At 40.0% G+C, this 16063-nt stretch overlaps 1 protein-coding gene and 1 long non-coding RNA gene across 2 annotated transcripts; both read left to right on the top strand.

Annotated features, from left to right (window-relative positions):
- Nucleotides 1–2597: 2597 nt before the first annotated feature.
- On the top strand, nucleotides 2598–10553 carry LOC128784756 (uncharacterized). The gene is made up of 5 exons (XR_008429606.1): nucleotides 2598–2695; nucleotides 4598–4694; nucleotides 8908–8989; nucleotides 9565–9638; nucleotides 10513–10553. It is a non-coding gene; the product is annotated as an uncharacterized LOC128784756 (long non-coding RNA).
- A 1902-nt stretch (nucleotides 10554–12455) lies between these two features.
- Nucleotides 12456–15749, top strand: LOC128783715 (uncharacterized). The gene is made up of 3 exons (XM_053934745.1): nucleotides 12456–12551; nucleotides 13827–14506; nucleotides 15677–15749. Exons 1-3 carry the CDS (start codon nucleotides 12534–12536, stop codon nucleotides 15747–15749), a joined length of 771 nt encoding a protein of 256 aa, XP_053790720.1. The 5' UTR covers nucleotides 12456–12533.
- The last annotated feature ends 314 nt before the right edge of the window (nucleotides 15750–16063 follow it).

Below are 16063 nucleotides of genomic sequence, written 5' to 3'. Positions count from 1 at the left end.
ATTTTAAAATAGGACGAGAGGTAAGAGTCTTAAACTTACCTTGTTTTGGGCTCTATTAGGTTCCAGAAGAGCTTGCTGCTTTGCAACAAGAGGCCTCAATATCTGCTTGAGCCTAGACAATGATTTTTTAAACAGTTGCAGTTCAATAAGATGAAGTTCCCATTCATGTATCAGAGTGCTGTGCATTGAACACAGTCCTTTGTGACATGAATTCGCTTTACCAGTTGCTCAACCTGGCCAAATAAAGAGCAATTAAGATAAGGTACCAGAGCATCAAGACCAAGGGTATAATTTCAACACTTCTCAGAAGCACTTAAGGGTGCATATGAGAGCACAGATTCACTTTGTTATTCCCATTCTTCTGACAGAGATTCTTGGAAATCACATATGATAGTTACAACCAGTTGAATCAGAAAGAATTATTTACTTTTGCATTATTATTGCAGTAATAATTTGAATTGATAGTCTTAGTTTTCATATCCAACTTTTACTTTGCTTGCTTCTTTTACATCCAGCTTTCCTAAACTAGTCTCATACAATATGCTTGGCTATAATGTCACATGCAAAATAAAGCTGAAAAATTTTTGGGGGAGCATCTATGAGAGAAGCTGCCTTCTGGCTCATATCTACTTTAATGACTCAGGTATCCCTGGTTTGATTTGAAAACATGGACATATTCAAAATAAAACATATTTATTTATTCCAAGTCTCTACTTGAACCTAGGAGTGGTGACTAAGCTCATTTGCATGTCAGAGTCCCTTACACTTTTCAGTGTGGATTAATTGCAGGACTGGGTTCATTTCCTGAATTTGCATCTCCAGCTTAGTAGAGGTATTTAGAATTTCATTATCTATGTGCATTAAAAACCATGCTAAAATCCTTTATTACTAAAAAGAGTTCAAAACAATGGAATTTTAAATACAAATCCCTTGAGCTGTTATGTAAGTGCCATGTATTGCACAAAATTTAATTTAAATAATAGTAGTAGTAAAGAGAAGTTAAGCATAAAACAAAGAAATTTTCTATGCTAATTTAAATTTGTTTTCTTATGTTTGTATATGCAAAGGTTCTTGGGAAAATGAGTTATTAACTTCTTTGTCCAATGTTGACTTAATAGGTTTAACTTGACAGTATTTAAAATTCAGATTTATGTTCTGGGGTTTCAACATCTTTCTATTTGGCTCAAGTAACTATGCTTTATTTCCAAGTGTGTATATAACAGTGCACTGCATGAATCCTTTACTAGCATGACACATAAATCTCAGATTTTGGATTTCTGTATTTGGTATCTCTTGTTTCTTCTCTGTCTAACAGCTGTAAATGTTCACAGAAGGTTTAGATGGAAAATATTTAACAAGAAGAAAACCTTTTTCCTTTTACTTGGCCTTCTCAGAAAATTGCTTTGAGTTTTGTCTGCACTTCCGCATTGTGCATGTATGTACAGGTTGAGTGCTTTGTGTATGCATTATATGTTGCACATGCTCTCTTTTATAACATAAACTATTTTATATATTGTCGTGGTTTGATATGGAAGTGAATTTTTTTAAGAAGTTGATTCAAACCAATCAGTGGTTAGATTTGGATATTAGCATTTGGACTGACCACTGAAGGTATGGACACGCCTCTGAGAACACAGGGGGTTAAAAGCAAGAACTCCCAGGGGAACTGTCTCTTTTTAGTTCCAGTCGTCAGAGAGTGCAGATTCTCTCCTGCCCAACCACAGGCTGGGAGGGGGAGGGGAAGCCATGCAGCCTGAAAGAAGTAAGCTGAGGGGGCTGAAAGACTAAAACCGAACCAGCTCCTACAAACAGAAGAGTAGAGAGAAACAGAAATACCTTTGTTTCCCTCCCCCCACAGAAGGAAGGAGACAGAGAATGTGACAGTATCTAAAATTTACCGGCAAAAGAAAAAGAGAAGCGGGGGGAGATGCCCAGTGTAGAAATTAAAGTTAGTTCTAAACAGAAATTTCAGCCGTCCGGGGAGTCTAAACTTTTAACCCTATCCTGAGATATAAAATCTTTGTAAAATATTACTCCTCCTCAATTTATAGTAGAAGAGAGACAGTCCAGGACCTAAAATGTTAGAAGAAGAAATTTTTAAGTAAGAAGAGATGATAGAGTTGCTTTTAGCTAGACTTTTCTTGTTAACCATAAACTAAACCAAATTCTCCTACAATAGAAACTGCATTTTTAGAGAGATGCAATAATAAACCAAAGAGACCTGCTTCAGCAAATACCAGCACTGGAATGGCAAGAACAGAAAAAAGCTAAAAAAAAAGAATAGCGATACCCTCTGTCTTCAAGAAAAAAATGATCTCTGTTCTTAGACCCGCAGCCCCAGGGGGAAAGAAATGGAGGGGGGGCGGGGACTGTAGTCCTAAAATAAGAAACTAAACTGTTACCTCTTTAAGTCCGTGGCAAAGCATCCTTAAAAAAGCCCTATAAACAATCTGCCCATGCATAGTAGTAAGAGCACTGTGACATAGAAAAGAGAATGTCACACAAGCAGATTTTCTCCAGGCAGTTGCCACGTGTGACATGGAAACACAGGAAGTAGCAACTGTGTTTCCTAGGGAGTCTATGGTGCAAGAGAGACTCCTCTCTGCCTTAATAGACTGAATATTAATTATCTGAAAAGTTGCAACTTAATCAGGAATCCCGAGTGATATCTCACTGTAGTTGTTTTAGAAATTGGGTAGGAAAAAGAGTGTTTTAGAGAATCTTCATCCTGAATTTAGTATATGTGTCTTTTACAGTAGTAGTAGTTTAATAAATTTTTTTTTTCTTTTGTTATTAAACTTAAGCTTGCTCTACTCTATTCCTAATAACATCTCACAACATTTATGTTAAGAAAGTATATTTTCATAAAAGCACTAACATTGCACCAGTGTCAAACCATAACATTTTTTGGTGCATAGGCCGGGAATGAAATTCTGAGCAAGATAAGATAATGATAAAATTAAAACTGTGAGATAAAATCAAAAAGGAATAAGAGCAAAGCATGTATTAGGTTATTGTTTTATATAGAATTGTGTTAAATGTAATTTTGATAATAATTTTAGAAATGTGTGTTCTCAGAAGCGAAGAGTGGAGTATTGTGGTTTGACATAGACGTGAATTTTTTCAAGAAGTTGAGTCAAACCAATCAGTGGTCAGGTTTGGATATTAGCATTTGGACTGACCACTGAAGGTATAGACATACCTCTGAGAACACAGGGGGTTAAAACCATAACATATATATATATATATATATATATATATATATATGTATGTGTGTGTGTGTGTGTGTGTGTGTGTGTGTGTGTGTGTGACAGTTAGTTGCTCCTTAAATAAAATCCAGTAGAATCCTAGCTTGGTAAATGCCACACACTTCTTTATCTGGTTAAGTTTAAAGTAATTTTCTTTGCTTTCTATGACTGTGTATCATAGAAATGGTTGATGAGATCCCTTTGCCTAAGTTAGATATTTAAATGTTACAAGTCTGTGTGCAAATTACAGTCTACCCCTTTATAGCCAATAGAGAGGAAATATATTAAATTAATTGGCATATGGATGTGCATATTTTTATTAAATTTCAAAGATTCTGGTATGAATAAATTAATTGCTTTCCATGTAACTGGGTCATAGAACTAAGTCTGGGTGGTTTTGACCCAATAAAAACACAGTTTATGCCTCTTTAGAAGATAATTCTGCCTTCTGCCTCAGGTAGGATGCTATTTGCAGGCAGATTTGCAAGATAAGATTGATTGAAAAAGGAATTCACATAATCCCTCCCTATCTTCTTTTTCTAAAACTGTTTACACAAAATGTTTATATCTTTATTCCTAGCTCAGATTTGTATCCAGACCATTAAGATATCTGCAGAGCTACTGAACTCTGGTTCTAGTTAGAGGTCTTTTACTGTTGGCAATTATCTTGAACAAATCTTTAAATTACATTTTTACTCTGTATAATATGCTTTTGCAATACTGGTAAATACGCATATCTGCAAAACATAATGGTCTATCTTTATTCCATATTACCCAGATAAATAAAAGTTTTAAAGCCAAAACTATTACTACTATCAAGTGACATACCTGTCAGATAATGATCTATTCCTTAACTTATGTTTTGTTGCTGTTGGTGGTGGGGTTTTTTTTGGTTGGTTGGTTTTTTTTTTAATTTTTCAAATTTTTCTGAGACACCCTTAGATGCAATCACAATTTTGTCACAGAATATTTTTATTCTCTGGAACAAGTTAGTGCATATTATACTTTGTAAAATAAGGTAGTTTCTTATCTATATGTGTTGTAACTACTGCATTTTGGACTCTAATAATTTAATTCTTCATAATAAAATTAAAATTATTGAATACTGCTGCTTTTACTTTCAATTATTTTTCAAGTATTCCATTTTAATTTTCAGTATTTAAGCTTAGCTGGTTCCTCCAAAATGCACACAGCCTCTTTTCCTGATAACTGTACTTAAAATTTATAGCACTTTCAGCAATGAGGTAGGAAAGAAGTGACATTTAGTATCAGCTTGATTTGAGTACTCATTCAAAAAATCTTTTAGCTTTGATTGGCATGATAACAACATCCATTCTTATCCTTCACAGAGCTTGCTGTGTGCTGAAAATGAAGAATTTCCATTAGTTCCTCTACACTATGTGACATTAAAAAGAAGTGATACAGGATGGTCCAATATCCAGTTAGGTAAGGGAGTATGTACAATATTTTGTTGAATTAAATTCCCATATGAGATAATAATAAAATGATATCTATTTAAACTCTTATTTCACTAGCAAATCACATTTACACAAATCTTTAAATCTTAGACAGCAACCAATCTCAACATTGCTTACTGACACTGTTATAGGAACTTAGTCCATTCTGGACTTAGTAGATGAATCATAGAATCATGGAATCATAGAATGGCCTGGGTTGGAGGGGACCTTAAAGATAATCTAGTTCCAGCCCCTCTGATACTGGCAGGGGCACCTTCCACTACACCAGATTATTCAAAGACCTATTAACCTCGCCTTGAGCATTTCCAGGGATGGGGCACCCACAATTTGTCTGAACAACCTTTCCAGTTGTCTGAACAACCTTCACCCTCACAATAAAAAATTTTTTCCTAATATCTAACATAAATCTGCCCTCTTTCAGTTTAATGCCATTATCACTTGTCTTATCACTACATTCTCTTGTAGAATTCCTTCTTCAGTTTTGTAGCCCCCTCTAGGTACTGAAAGGCTTCTCTAAGGTCTCCCCAGAACCTTCTCTTCTCCAAGCTGGATAATCTCAGCTCTCTCAACCTATCTCCACAGAACAAGATGAATGCCTCTACAGTTAGATAATTTCTTCTAATAGATTGTTTTAGTTTTGTATTCATTCTACAGGGTTGTGAAGATTGTCTTTATATAGGAGTCAGTAACAAAGGCTAATATGTCCTTAGAAACATTGCAAAGCAGAAATTTTTGGGACTAGAAAGTACAAATATTTTAGAAAAGGTATTTTCACAGCGTGAGACTGCTAATAGCTGATAGGTTATTTTGGCAATATTCCAAATATATGAAAAAAGGGGTTTATGGCTAAGAGATCTAAACATATGTGACAGTTGAGAGGCTGCTGGGTGCCAATTTTTAGCAGACACCTGCTTATGAGTGTCCATTGCTATAACTAAATGTAACTAACTGAGTATATCTTTAAAACTCTGTAGAAGATTTATGGCACTATTTAATGCTGCCTTTTATCTCTATTTTTTAATAGCCTGATGTTTAATCTAAAACAGCTATTATTTTTTCATTATTGTGCTTACTGCTAGGCAAATGAGATTATCATGAGTATCTAGCCTAACTAGACAGGAAGTAATGATTTTGTTTTGTTTCTTTGGGGCAGTTTATGGTTTTGGGCTTTTTTCCCCTTTAGTTAGGACCTCTTATGAGTGGTATCCTGGGGAATCAGAAAGAATAAACATTAAGAAATAGTTTTTATATAAACAATATCTACACTGTATGCATGCAGATAGTCATAGACTTTTGCTGTTGTGAGTCAAATGATTCCATTATGTATGTATATCTATATATCTAATCTTTATCTACATCTTTCTATATCTCTGTCTATATCTCTCTATATCTATATCATCTATATCTATATCTATATCTATATCTATCTATATAATCTATCTATCTATCTATCTATCTATCTATCTATCTATCTCTCAACCTTTTTATACTAGCATTGAAACAGAATTCTGCTTTAAATCATACTTACCTGTGCAGGCTGCTAGGTCCTTGCATCATCAGAGTAGATGGGAGTTGATGAATTTGATCACTGACCTTCACCAGTTTTGAGATTTACTAGCTTAGTCCAATATACAGGCTTTCCTCAAACAGTCCAATATTCAGAGCTTTCCTCAAGGCAAATGAGTTGTACAGTAAAATTATTCTGGGATTTCTTCATTATTAATGAAAAATTTACTTTCAAACTGTGGAACAGAAGGGAAGAATGGATGTTTTTATATGGCTAATGTGATATGTCCATAACAAAAACAAAACTGATTTAACTTTGCTTCTTAAACAAATTATACTCTTTTAAATAACTTTATTATCAGATTTAGTTCCATTCATTAACTTAATTTTTATTGCAAGGATAGGTACCATCAGTGAGCTCATGTCTTAACAGAGGTAGTTAATAAAACCTGATGGTGCATTCATTGTTTCTCATCAGATGTACCCTACTTGCTAGGATTTTCATAGGGGTCTCTTGTTTATATCCAGGATTTTCTGAGGGAAAAAAACCCATGTATTTGTGCTGTGCACTGCATGAACAATGCTTGTACAAATGACAAATTGCGTATCCTGTCATGGTAGATTTACTGTGTGTATTTGAGCCATATTCATGCAAGAAGCTCAGAGGCTTCCTTGTGGTGCATGTAGTGTGCAGATGATACATTTTCCCTTTCACCATTTAGTGACAATAGCATTTATCAGAACATCCTCTTGATCCTCAAAGACTTTCTGAGACACTGCAGCCTTTGCTAATCAAGACAAAGAATTAGAAAAATAGAACAAATTGGCAACATCATGTAATAAACTAGAAAGAACATCAATATCTTAATCTTGAATATGACATTGCCTCTCTCTGTGCTTTATTTGCATTATATCTGCCACCAGAAAAATGGTGATCACAGCTTAAGTTATCTTGGAAATATTAATAATTTAAGACTTGTGTAAGTGCTTTCAAAGATGTCAAAAAGTTTGTTATATGGATTAATTTATTTAATTATCTTTCTCAAGTTATAGGATAGAAGAACTGTGAAGCTCTACAAATGTCTAAAATATTTGCCTGACTATAGTTGAGAGCTTGGAGTAACAGTAGCTTTGTAATGCAATATTTTTAGGGAAGCACAGTCATTTACAGTTTCTGTAAATGCTTTAAGTTAGAATGCATTGTAACAATCAGGTAAATTGATGGTTGCTATGGCAAACTTTTTTTTTTTTTTTTTTTTTTTTTTTACTTTCCAGATTTTCTGCATCCTATTAGTTCCAAATGCTTCAATAAAATATCTGATATGTTACTGGCAGAACTGTTTCTACTGTTTTCCTCTCCTTTCAACTGTCAGACTCTTTGAATTTCATGACATCATTTAAATATTATTTAGACTTAGAAATAAAGTTTCCAACAACTGTCAAAGGACTAGAGAGGCCATGTAAAATATTCAGGGACAATTGTTTTAAAGTCCCAAGCAATAGGTATATTTATTTCTCTCAGTAAATCCTTTTGCAGCAGAGGTCAAACACACAGAGTGCCTCCTCTACAATTGTCACTTTGGGGGCATTTGCCTCCTTCTTTTTCTTCTCTTTTCATGAGGCCTTTCCCTCTTATTCTTACTCTCTCTGTTGTGTCCTCCTTGTGAATTTCTTATTGTTACAGTTTTAATATTTTCATTTGTTCCAGCAGCTTAAATAGAAAATATTAGGGTCAGCCTGAGATTGCAGTGCTCTTTCTTATACAGAAGTTGAGAAACAAGATTGGCCTTTTCAACACTTCCTTCTACATTTTCAAGTGCCGTGAAAGGGGAGTTGTGCAGACCTAGATGACCCTTTCCTGCTTAGTAATCAGTCTTTATCTTTGCTCTCTGTGAACAAAGCAAATACTTCATTGACTGCAACTTCAAAAATTCAACTGTAGATAGTTAGAATAGGGAACTACAGCTACAGGGTTTAAATATTTTTTTTTCCCTGAAGATCTAAAATCTTCAAAGATAATTGATGCAGTATTGGTTATTGTTATCTATTTTCTTTATTAAGTACTAGTAATGATTCAAAATTACACTAAAGCAAAACTCACCATACAAACACCTAAATTTTGAAGGAGGGAACATTGGAGGAAAGAGATTTTCGAATCTTCATAGGAAAATGAGGCTCTACTGTCACCTTAATGACCTAACACTGAGACCTAAATTGTCTTGATTTGCCTGTCCTGACTTAGGACTGAATCTGGTTTCCAGCTTTGTAAGGAACTGGCTTAAACAAGATACAGTAGTAATGCATTCATTCTTTCGTGTTCCTTTATTTATCTTTACAAAAAAATATTAAACATTCACTGGAACCAAGACTTCCAAATTCCATCTGCCACAGAAGGTGTGAAGGTCCTGCAAGCCAGCAGTTCATTTCCACATTTGTCAATATATATTTAGCTAATTAAGAAAGAGCAACATAAACAGGAACTGCTGAAAAAATCCTGCCTGGGTTTGTCTCTTTAATTTAGTGTTTCAAGCTCTCATCTTGAGACACAGGCTTGAAATTACCTAGGGACTTCTGGAATGCCTATTTTTGTCTTTAAAAGTGTGATTTCTTTGCTCTTATGTGTTAAGAGATCCTGTTTATAGGTAAGACAAAAGATTTTCATCTCTCTCAAACAGGAGAATAGAACAAACTGATGTCTACAGGAACGCAGTACAAGCAGGCCTGTCAAATAAAAGGGCAACAGCATTACCAGCTCATGTAAGCAAAAGAATTTTTTTCCTGTTCTGGAACAAACCAGTAAGAAACAATGTTAAATTTATTTCTTGCTGGCCTAAACAAGATAAAAAAGAATATTTTCCATTCTTTTGTAGAACAAAACGCCATTACTTTCTGTGATGGTGGTCAAAATAATTTCTTAGGAAAAACCCTGCCCAGCACTTTTTTGTGACCATCTGAGTATCTCTCTTGGAAAAGCTGACAAACTCTACTAATGCATCTTGTGTACCACTCCAGTCAATAAGTAGATGCTGTAATATCACAAAGTCCTGCTAATATAATTAATCCATTATATACAGTTTTTCATCAAGGAGGGTTGAGTTGGAGATTAATTTAGTAAACTGCCCATATACAGATAATGCATTCAAAGGTGAGCTGGCTACTGTTATTAAAAGGCCACTATCAGCTTTCAGAAGTTGGGATGGCCAGGACAGCACTCCAATACCTTGAAAAAATCTAATATATTCAGTCCCTAGGAAGAGGAATTCTGGCTGCATACTAGGCTGCATCCAAGAAAGGCAAAAGCTCCAGGAAGACAATTGTTCATCTCTTTTCAGCATATAGGAGGAGGCCTGTTGGAGTCCTGTGTCCAGCTTAGGGCTCACAGCTCAAGGGAGATAATGACAAACTGGTGAGTTCAGTGGAGGGCTTATAAAGGGAATGGAGCACTTGAAAGGCTGAAGGACTAATGTGGATTTCATGGAGAAATGGAATTTTTAAGTAGATACAGAAATATATTAAAATCATTGCAATCAACTTTGGTAACACTTCAGAATAAATGTTCATGGAGCTATAACACTTCTATGTGCTTTGAAGTATGCAGGTGCTATCGAAGTAATTGTACAGAAAATGTATTCACTTGGCTCCTACTCGAGAGCCAGAATCCTGTGGCACATCAGGACAATGACATAACAGGATTAAGACTTTCTCAGCCTACTTCTTATGCAGAAATGTGTGTAGTTGAATTCTTCCTGCTGAACAGAGCATCAATGATATCTGGTGTTACATCTGGTGTTGCCAGGGATTACTGCAAATGCTAGAGTCTGAACCTAGTGGCATGTTTAAAAAAGGAGGGGTGTACTATATTTTTCAGATTTTAATCTCAGAGCAGTGAAATTCCATTAGTACATTTGTTGCTGAAAAAAATGATTAAAAATTATTTGTGATTCTGAACCAAATTATGTAGTTTGTTTAAACAAACTGCAACAGGTAAAGACCTATCACTAGCACATACAGGTACAGAAAGTTAAAAGCAGTCATTCTGAAGGTCAATTTTTATTTGGCCTTTAAATATTTGGCTAAAATGTATGATTTCACCTTTCTCAAGTGAATTTTCTCTCTTTGTGAGAAACTTCTCACAAAGAGGAATGTGGAAAATTGAAATGTGGAAAATTGTCCTAGAATCTCAGATAGATATGTGGAAATTTGTCTTAGAATCTCAGAGAGTATAAATTGCCCTTGATTTGCTAGTCTATAGTGATCTATCCCATATTTTTTTTCCTCAGTAATGACATAGAATGCTAAAGAAGAGGAACATGAAATGATGAGCATTAATTCCTTAAAAAAATAAAGTAAATATTTTAACTAAAAATAGGTGCAGTTTTAAGTGAGTTCAGATTCACTGCCTTTCAAGGCAGCTGTCTTGAAAAGCCAAATTTTGTCTTAAGCCAAAATTTGTGAGAAATGGAAATTTTGGGTTCAAAGAAAATAATCTGAATTGAAACAGCCAAATTCTACTTCATCCACAAGGTATTTTCATCCTCATATGTCAACTGCGTTTTTAATTTCCAGATCATTGCTTTGGTATTTTTAATTGTATTTCAAAAAGTTCTAGGACAGCAATCCTCTTTAAAATACAAAAACTAAGAATGTTCTTTAACATGAGGTTTTTCCTTCCAACATGAAAACTACTTTTGAGAAGCAATACAGTGGAGGTTCTTGGATTAAGGGTATGGGCATAGTGAATTGATTTGCCATTCATCTTCAATATTCTCTATATACACTAAAATTTCAATGCATTCAACTTAAATTTTATGTCTATAAGACCTTTATTCCTTTCCACTTTCACTTTCTTTTTGTTTAATAAAGAATATACTCTCTCTCTCAAAAACCCAGATTGATATTAGATGTGAGAAACAAGATACTTTTCATAGGTACTGAGAACTGCACATGAAACAGTGGAAAAATCATGTCCCCTTCCCCCCTGTCCCCCGCCAAATCTTTTCAGTTTTATAGGCAGCTCAAGAAGTTTTCTGTATGCTTTCGTCTCCTGATTTCTGTTTAATGGCTTGTCCTGTTTTCATATCCATTGATAATTACAAAGATGAGGTAGTGCAGAAAATAAAAGCACAGTTGTTTCAAAGCAAACCTCAATAAAAGATATTTTTAATATCCTCCCCCCCATCCTTTGCTGTACATTGTAGTAATAAATACAGTTATTTATTTTCTATGAAAACGGGAAAAAAACTGATCTAATAATAGTCCTTTCCCGAAAGTATCCTTAGTTTCTTCTGGTAAACAGACTGCTGACCCAGGAAAAATAAAGTGAGAATATAAGCACTGTTATAAGCAGTAGAAATATTGGAGATTAAAGTGTAATTGAATGTCAAGCTGCCAACTGGATTTAACTCCATTCACAGCTCTTTGAGATTGTGATCATGACAGTTCTCCCAGCTTTATCCTAGATGGAATGCACCATTATATGTCTTGTTAACTTTTACCCTAATTCTTAGACATAAACACTTTACCCTATCATCACCACCATTAAACTCTGAAAAGTCAAAATGCTACCAAACATACAGGTTACCCCACTGCCTCTTTGTCCTTGCTTATCCCTTCTGAACTCTTTGTAGCCACAGCAGCACTCCAGTTGTGAGTCAACCACCATCTGTGGTTGACATCTGTATTTTCCTGCTGCAGAGAAGCTTCCAACTCCTCTAGTTTTTTTTTCTCCTCATTCTATGTGCATTGGTGTAAGTGCACTTCTGTTGGGTTATTGATGACACCACATTTCTGGGGGAAAAGCCTGAATTTTTGTGTGATCTGTGGTAGATAGGGACAGGCGAACGGAAGATCTCGGGATGTGACGGAAAGCTAGACCCTTCCCCCCTTCTTCCTGCTATAGTTAATCAATTACCCCTAAAGCATGCAGCCCCTCCTAAACTCAGTAGTTTTCCACTCCTTACTAACCCTAGCCAGACCCACCACCCCCTTCTGACGTAGTGAAGCCCCCTTGACTATTTAACCCCATAAGATAAGATAATAAACGCCATTTGACCATCCACCACATTGGTGTCTGTGCACGTCTGTGGCCCGAGTGACCTGGGGGAGGCCGGGTTGCCGTGCTGTGTCTCAAAACCAGGTCGCCCGCCTTCTCATCAGAAGGCGACATATGGTGCCGAAACCCGGGAAGTGGAAAGGGAGAAGAGAAACCCTCGGGTAGCAGGAATCTCCTGGACGAGAGACAGCGGCCAGAACGGCCAAGCCGATTCTAGGCGGGGGAGACGTCCCCGGACCAGCGAGCCACATGGAGGCCATCGCGAAGGTCGTAAGTTCGATTTATAAGCAGTGGGGAATTAAGTGTAAGCTCAAGGATTTTTACCTTGCTATTGCGAGACTCCTTGAGCTCGGGACGATTGAACGTCCCGTGAATATATTACACCCGGAGGTGTGGGGGAAATGTACGGCTGCATTAGCCGAGGAAACAAAAACCTCAGGCAGCGGGAAAAGCCTCAAGGCTTGGGGAAAAGTCGAGCGAGCTCTGCGCGAGGCGTTAGAGGAACAAGAAACATGGAGCGCGGCGAGCGCATGTTTATTAGCTACACCCAAACTGGGGGTAGGAGCGGCAACGCAAACCGCCCCCGAAAGCGAGGTACCCGGGAGTGGGGACCCGGGGGGATCGGGCGCGTCCCCCCCCTCCCCGAGGCCGAGCCCAACCCCCCCCGCGGGGCTTCCCGAAAAACTCGCGGACTCCCCGCCCGTCCCTTCACCGCGAATCGGCGACTCGGCGCCGGGGGCGCGACAGCGCGCGCAGTCCTTTTGGGAGGGACTGGCTAGGGAAGCCAGAGACGCTGAGGGACGAGCGGCGCCGCCGCCGCCGCCGCTGCCGCCGCCATACCCCGCTGAACATGGCGCCAGCGACCCAGAGGATGGGCGGGGCGCGCATGCTCCCTGCGGGGAGACCCCGAATACCCGGATTCTCGCTAGCGCGCAGCCGCGAGGAAAGGAGGAGGAGGGGGGCGGCGGAGAGCGCGTGCCCAATCAGGAGCCAGGCTCAAAGCCGCTACCATCTAAGGGAGAGACCTCCCCCTGCGGGCGGCAGGGCAAGCCCAGGGGGCGGGAACGGCACCACCCCCGAAGGGAGGGGGAGGGACGGGGCCGGAGCTGCACGAAAAGGCACCGGGACCCGGAAACGCGCTGGCACTCGACTTCCGGCTCTGAGCCGAGCTCCACCAGTTCCGACAGCTCGGGAGAGCTGACGGACGCTGATGGGGACTCAGAAACGGAAAAAGCGGAGCTAACGCGGTTTGAAACAAAACCGAACAAAGCCTTAAGCCACATCGAAAGGCAATCACAACGCGAACCAGCCCAGTTCACCGACTGGGCTAGAATAAAGATAGCTTGTGCAAAATGGGCTCCTTCCGGGGCAGTAAAAGCCTTCCCGGTGAGGATCACCGGACCAGAGGGAAACCAGCAAAGGATATACAATCTGGTAAACCCCAAAGGGCAACCATGCGCAGTGCTAAACATCAAGGACTGCTTCCTTTCAATACAGCCACAACCCAGGGGACTAACGAGAATTGCGAGTTTCTGTTTACAGGACATGCTCGTGGGTCGTCCCCGTAACGCGTACATCCCGGTTCCAGAGAAAAGTGACGAACCACCAAAACGCCAGACAGCACCCAAGAGTCCTACACCGGTGAGACCCGGACAGCAACGGTGGCTTTGCGTGATCTTGCTATTAGGGCTCATCGCCGAGGGGCGAGCCAACCCAGACTATCACCCCCATCAGCCATTCAGGTGGGTCATGCAGCATCTTTCAAGTGACAAGGTGTTCAAAGAAATCACCACGGCAGGCACCCCATCCTTCGTGTTCCATATCACCGACCTGTTTCCAGGACGACCGAAACTACGACCCCATCACCCGCACATCATGTACATGTACCTGTCCTACTGGTGTCCAGCCTCCAACCCTGGGAAGAAGTACTGTAACTACCCGGGGTGGGGATATTGCGGGCACTGGGGCTGTGAAACCATTGTCACAGATGCCAGACCATCGGGAGAAGGGTGGGAACCACAAGAGCCCGATAGATTCTTGCAGTTCACCTGGGCACCTACCGGCTGTAAAAAGCCCGCCTTCAAGGGAGGGGTCTATGACAACTATCATACACAACCCAAATATCGGAAGTGCACGGACTATAACATGACGGTCCTGCAGCCAGAGCACCCTAGTTGGGCCACAGGCAGAACATGGACGGTAGTCCTCAAGGGGCCAAAAGAGTGGGTGAATGTGCGAATTATCAGGCTCCAACCACCGGCACCCCGACCGGTAGGACCCAATATGGCTATTAAGGACGTGCTAAAAGGGGGAAACATTACCCATCCCAAACCACTACCCACAAAGGCCACCGATATCCTGACCGGCCATGCAGATGCCTTCCAAATAGGCCGCTTAGCCGAGTCGGACTCAGACCCAATCTTCCGCATGCTAGAGGCTACCTTTCTATCCTTGAACGAATCCAACCCAAACCTAACCAATTCCTGCTGGCTTTGTTACGATGTTAAACCTCCTTTCTACGAAGGAGTCGCTCTAGACACCCCCTTCAGTTACTCCACAGCCGAAGCCCCCCACCAGTGCAGATGGGACACCCCCCGTAGGGGAATCACCCTGAGTCAAGTCACAGGCCGGGGCAAATGCTTTGGCAATGCAACCTTGGTGAAGCAGAAAGGCAACCTCTGCACCGGAGTCGTCAAGCCCAACAGAAAGGTCAACAAGTGGGCGGTCCCATCCGCATCTGGGATGTGGGTTTGTCAGAAATCTGGGGTAAGTCCTTGCGTGTTCCTTGCCAAATTCAATGACGCTACTGATTTCTGTGTCCAAGTTCTAATTGTTCCTAGGGTCCTATACCACTCAGACGAGGAGGTGTACCACATCTTCGAGGAGCCCGGCCGACTCCACAAAAGAGAAATAATAACAGGAGTGACTATCGCAATGCTGCTCGGCCTGGGAGCAGCTGGCACAGCCACAGGTGTCTCGGCCCTCGCGACCCGACACCAAGGGCTTGCTCAGCTGCAAATGACCATTGATGAGGACCTGCAGAGGATCGAGAAATCCATCTCCTTTCTAGAGAAATCAGTTTCCTCGCTTTCGGAAGTGGTCTTACAGAACAGGCGAGGACTGGACCTCTTGTTCATGCAGCAAGGAGGTCTGTATGCCGCCTTGAAGGAGGAATGCTGCTTCTATGCGGATCACACAGGAGTCGTTAAAGACTCCATGGTAGAACTCCGAGATAGACTGGCTCAAAGAAAGAAAGAAAGGGAAACCCAACAGAGCTGGTTCGAGTCCTGGTTCAATCAATCACCATGGCTCACCACTCTAATTTCCACCCTAGTAGGTCCGCTAGCGATACTGCTTTTAACCTTCACATTCGGACCTTGCCTGCTAAACAGGCTGGTCTCATTTGTTCAAGCTCGCCTAGAACGGGCCAACATCCTGTTCATAGGCCGGCAACAAATGCTGTGAACCAAAAACCGAGGACACTGCCAGTCGCAGAGGTTCTCTAAACTTCCCTTGCGAAGATTACTCAGGTTTATCAAGAAACCCTTTTCCCTTATCACATTACAACTTTATACCTCACCTTAGTGCCTATGTTTATAACTACCTCATTCATTAGTAAAAAAGGCGGGGGGGAGATGTGGTAGATAGGGACAGGCGAACGGAAGATCTCGGGATGTGACGGAAAGCTAGACCCTTCCCCCCTTCTTCCTGCTATAGTTAATCAATTACCCCTAAAGCATGCAGCCCCTCCTAAACTCAGTAGTTTTCCACTCCTTACT

Source organism: Vidua chalybeata, chromosome 2 (assembly GCF_026979565.1).
Source record: "Vidua chalybeata isolate OUT-0048 chromosome 2, bVidCha1 merged haplotype, whole genome shotgun sequence".
Classification (NCBI taxonomy): domain Eukaryota; kingdom Metazoa; phylum Chordata; class Aves; order Passeriformes; family Viduidae; genus Vidua; species Vidua chalybeata.
The sequence above is the reverse complement of the archived record's forward strand: the minus strand, read 5'-3'. Positions and strand labels throughout refer to the sequence as shown.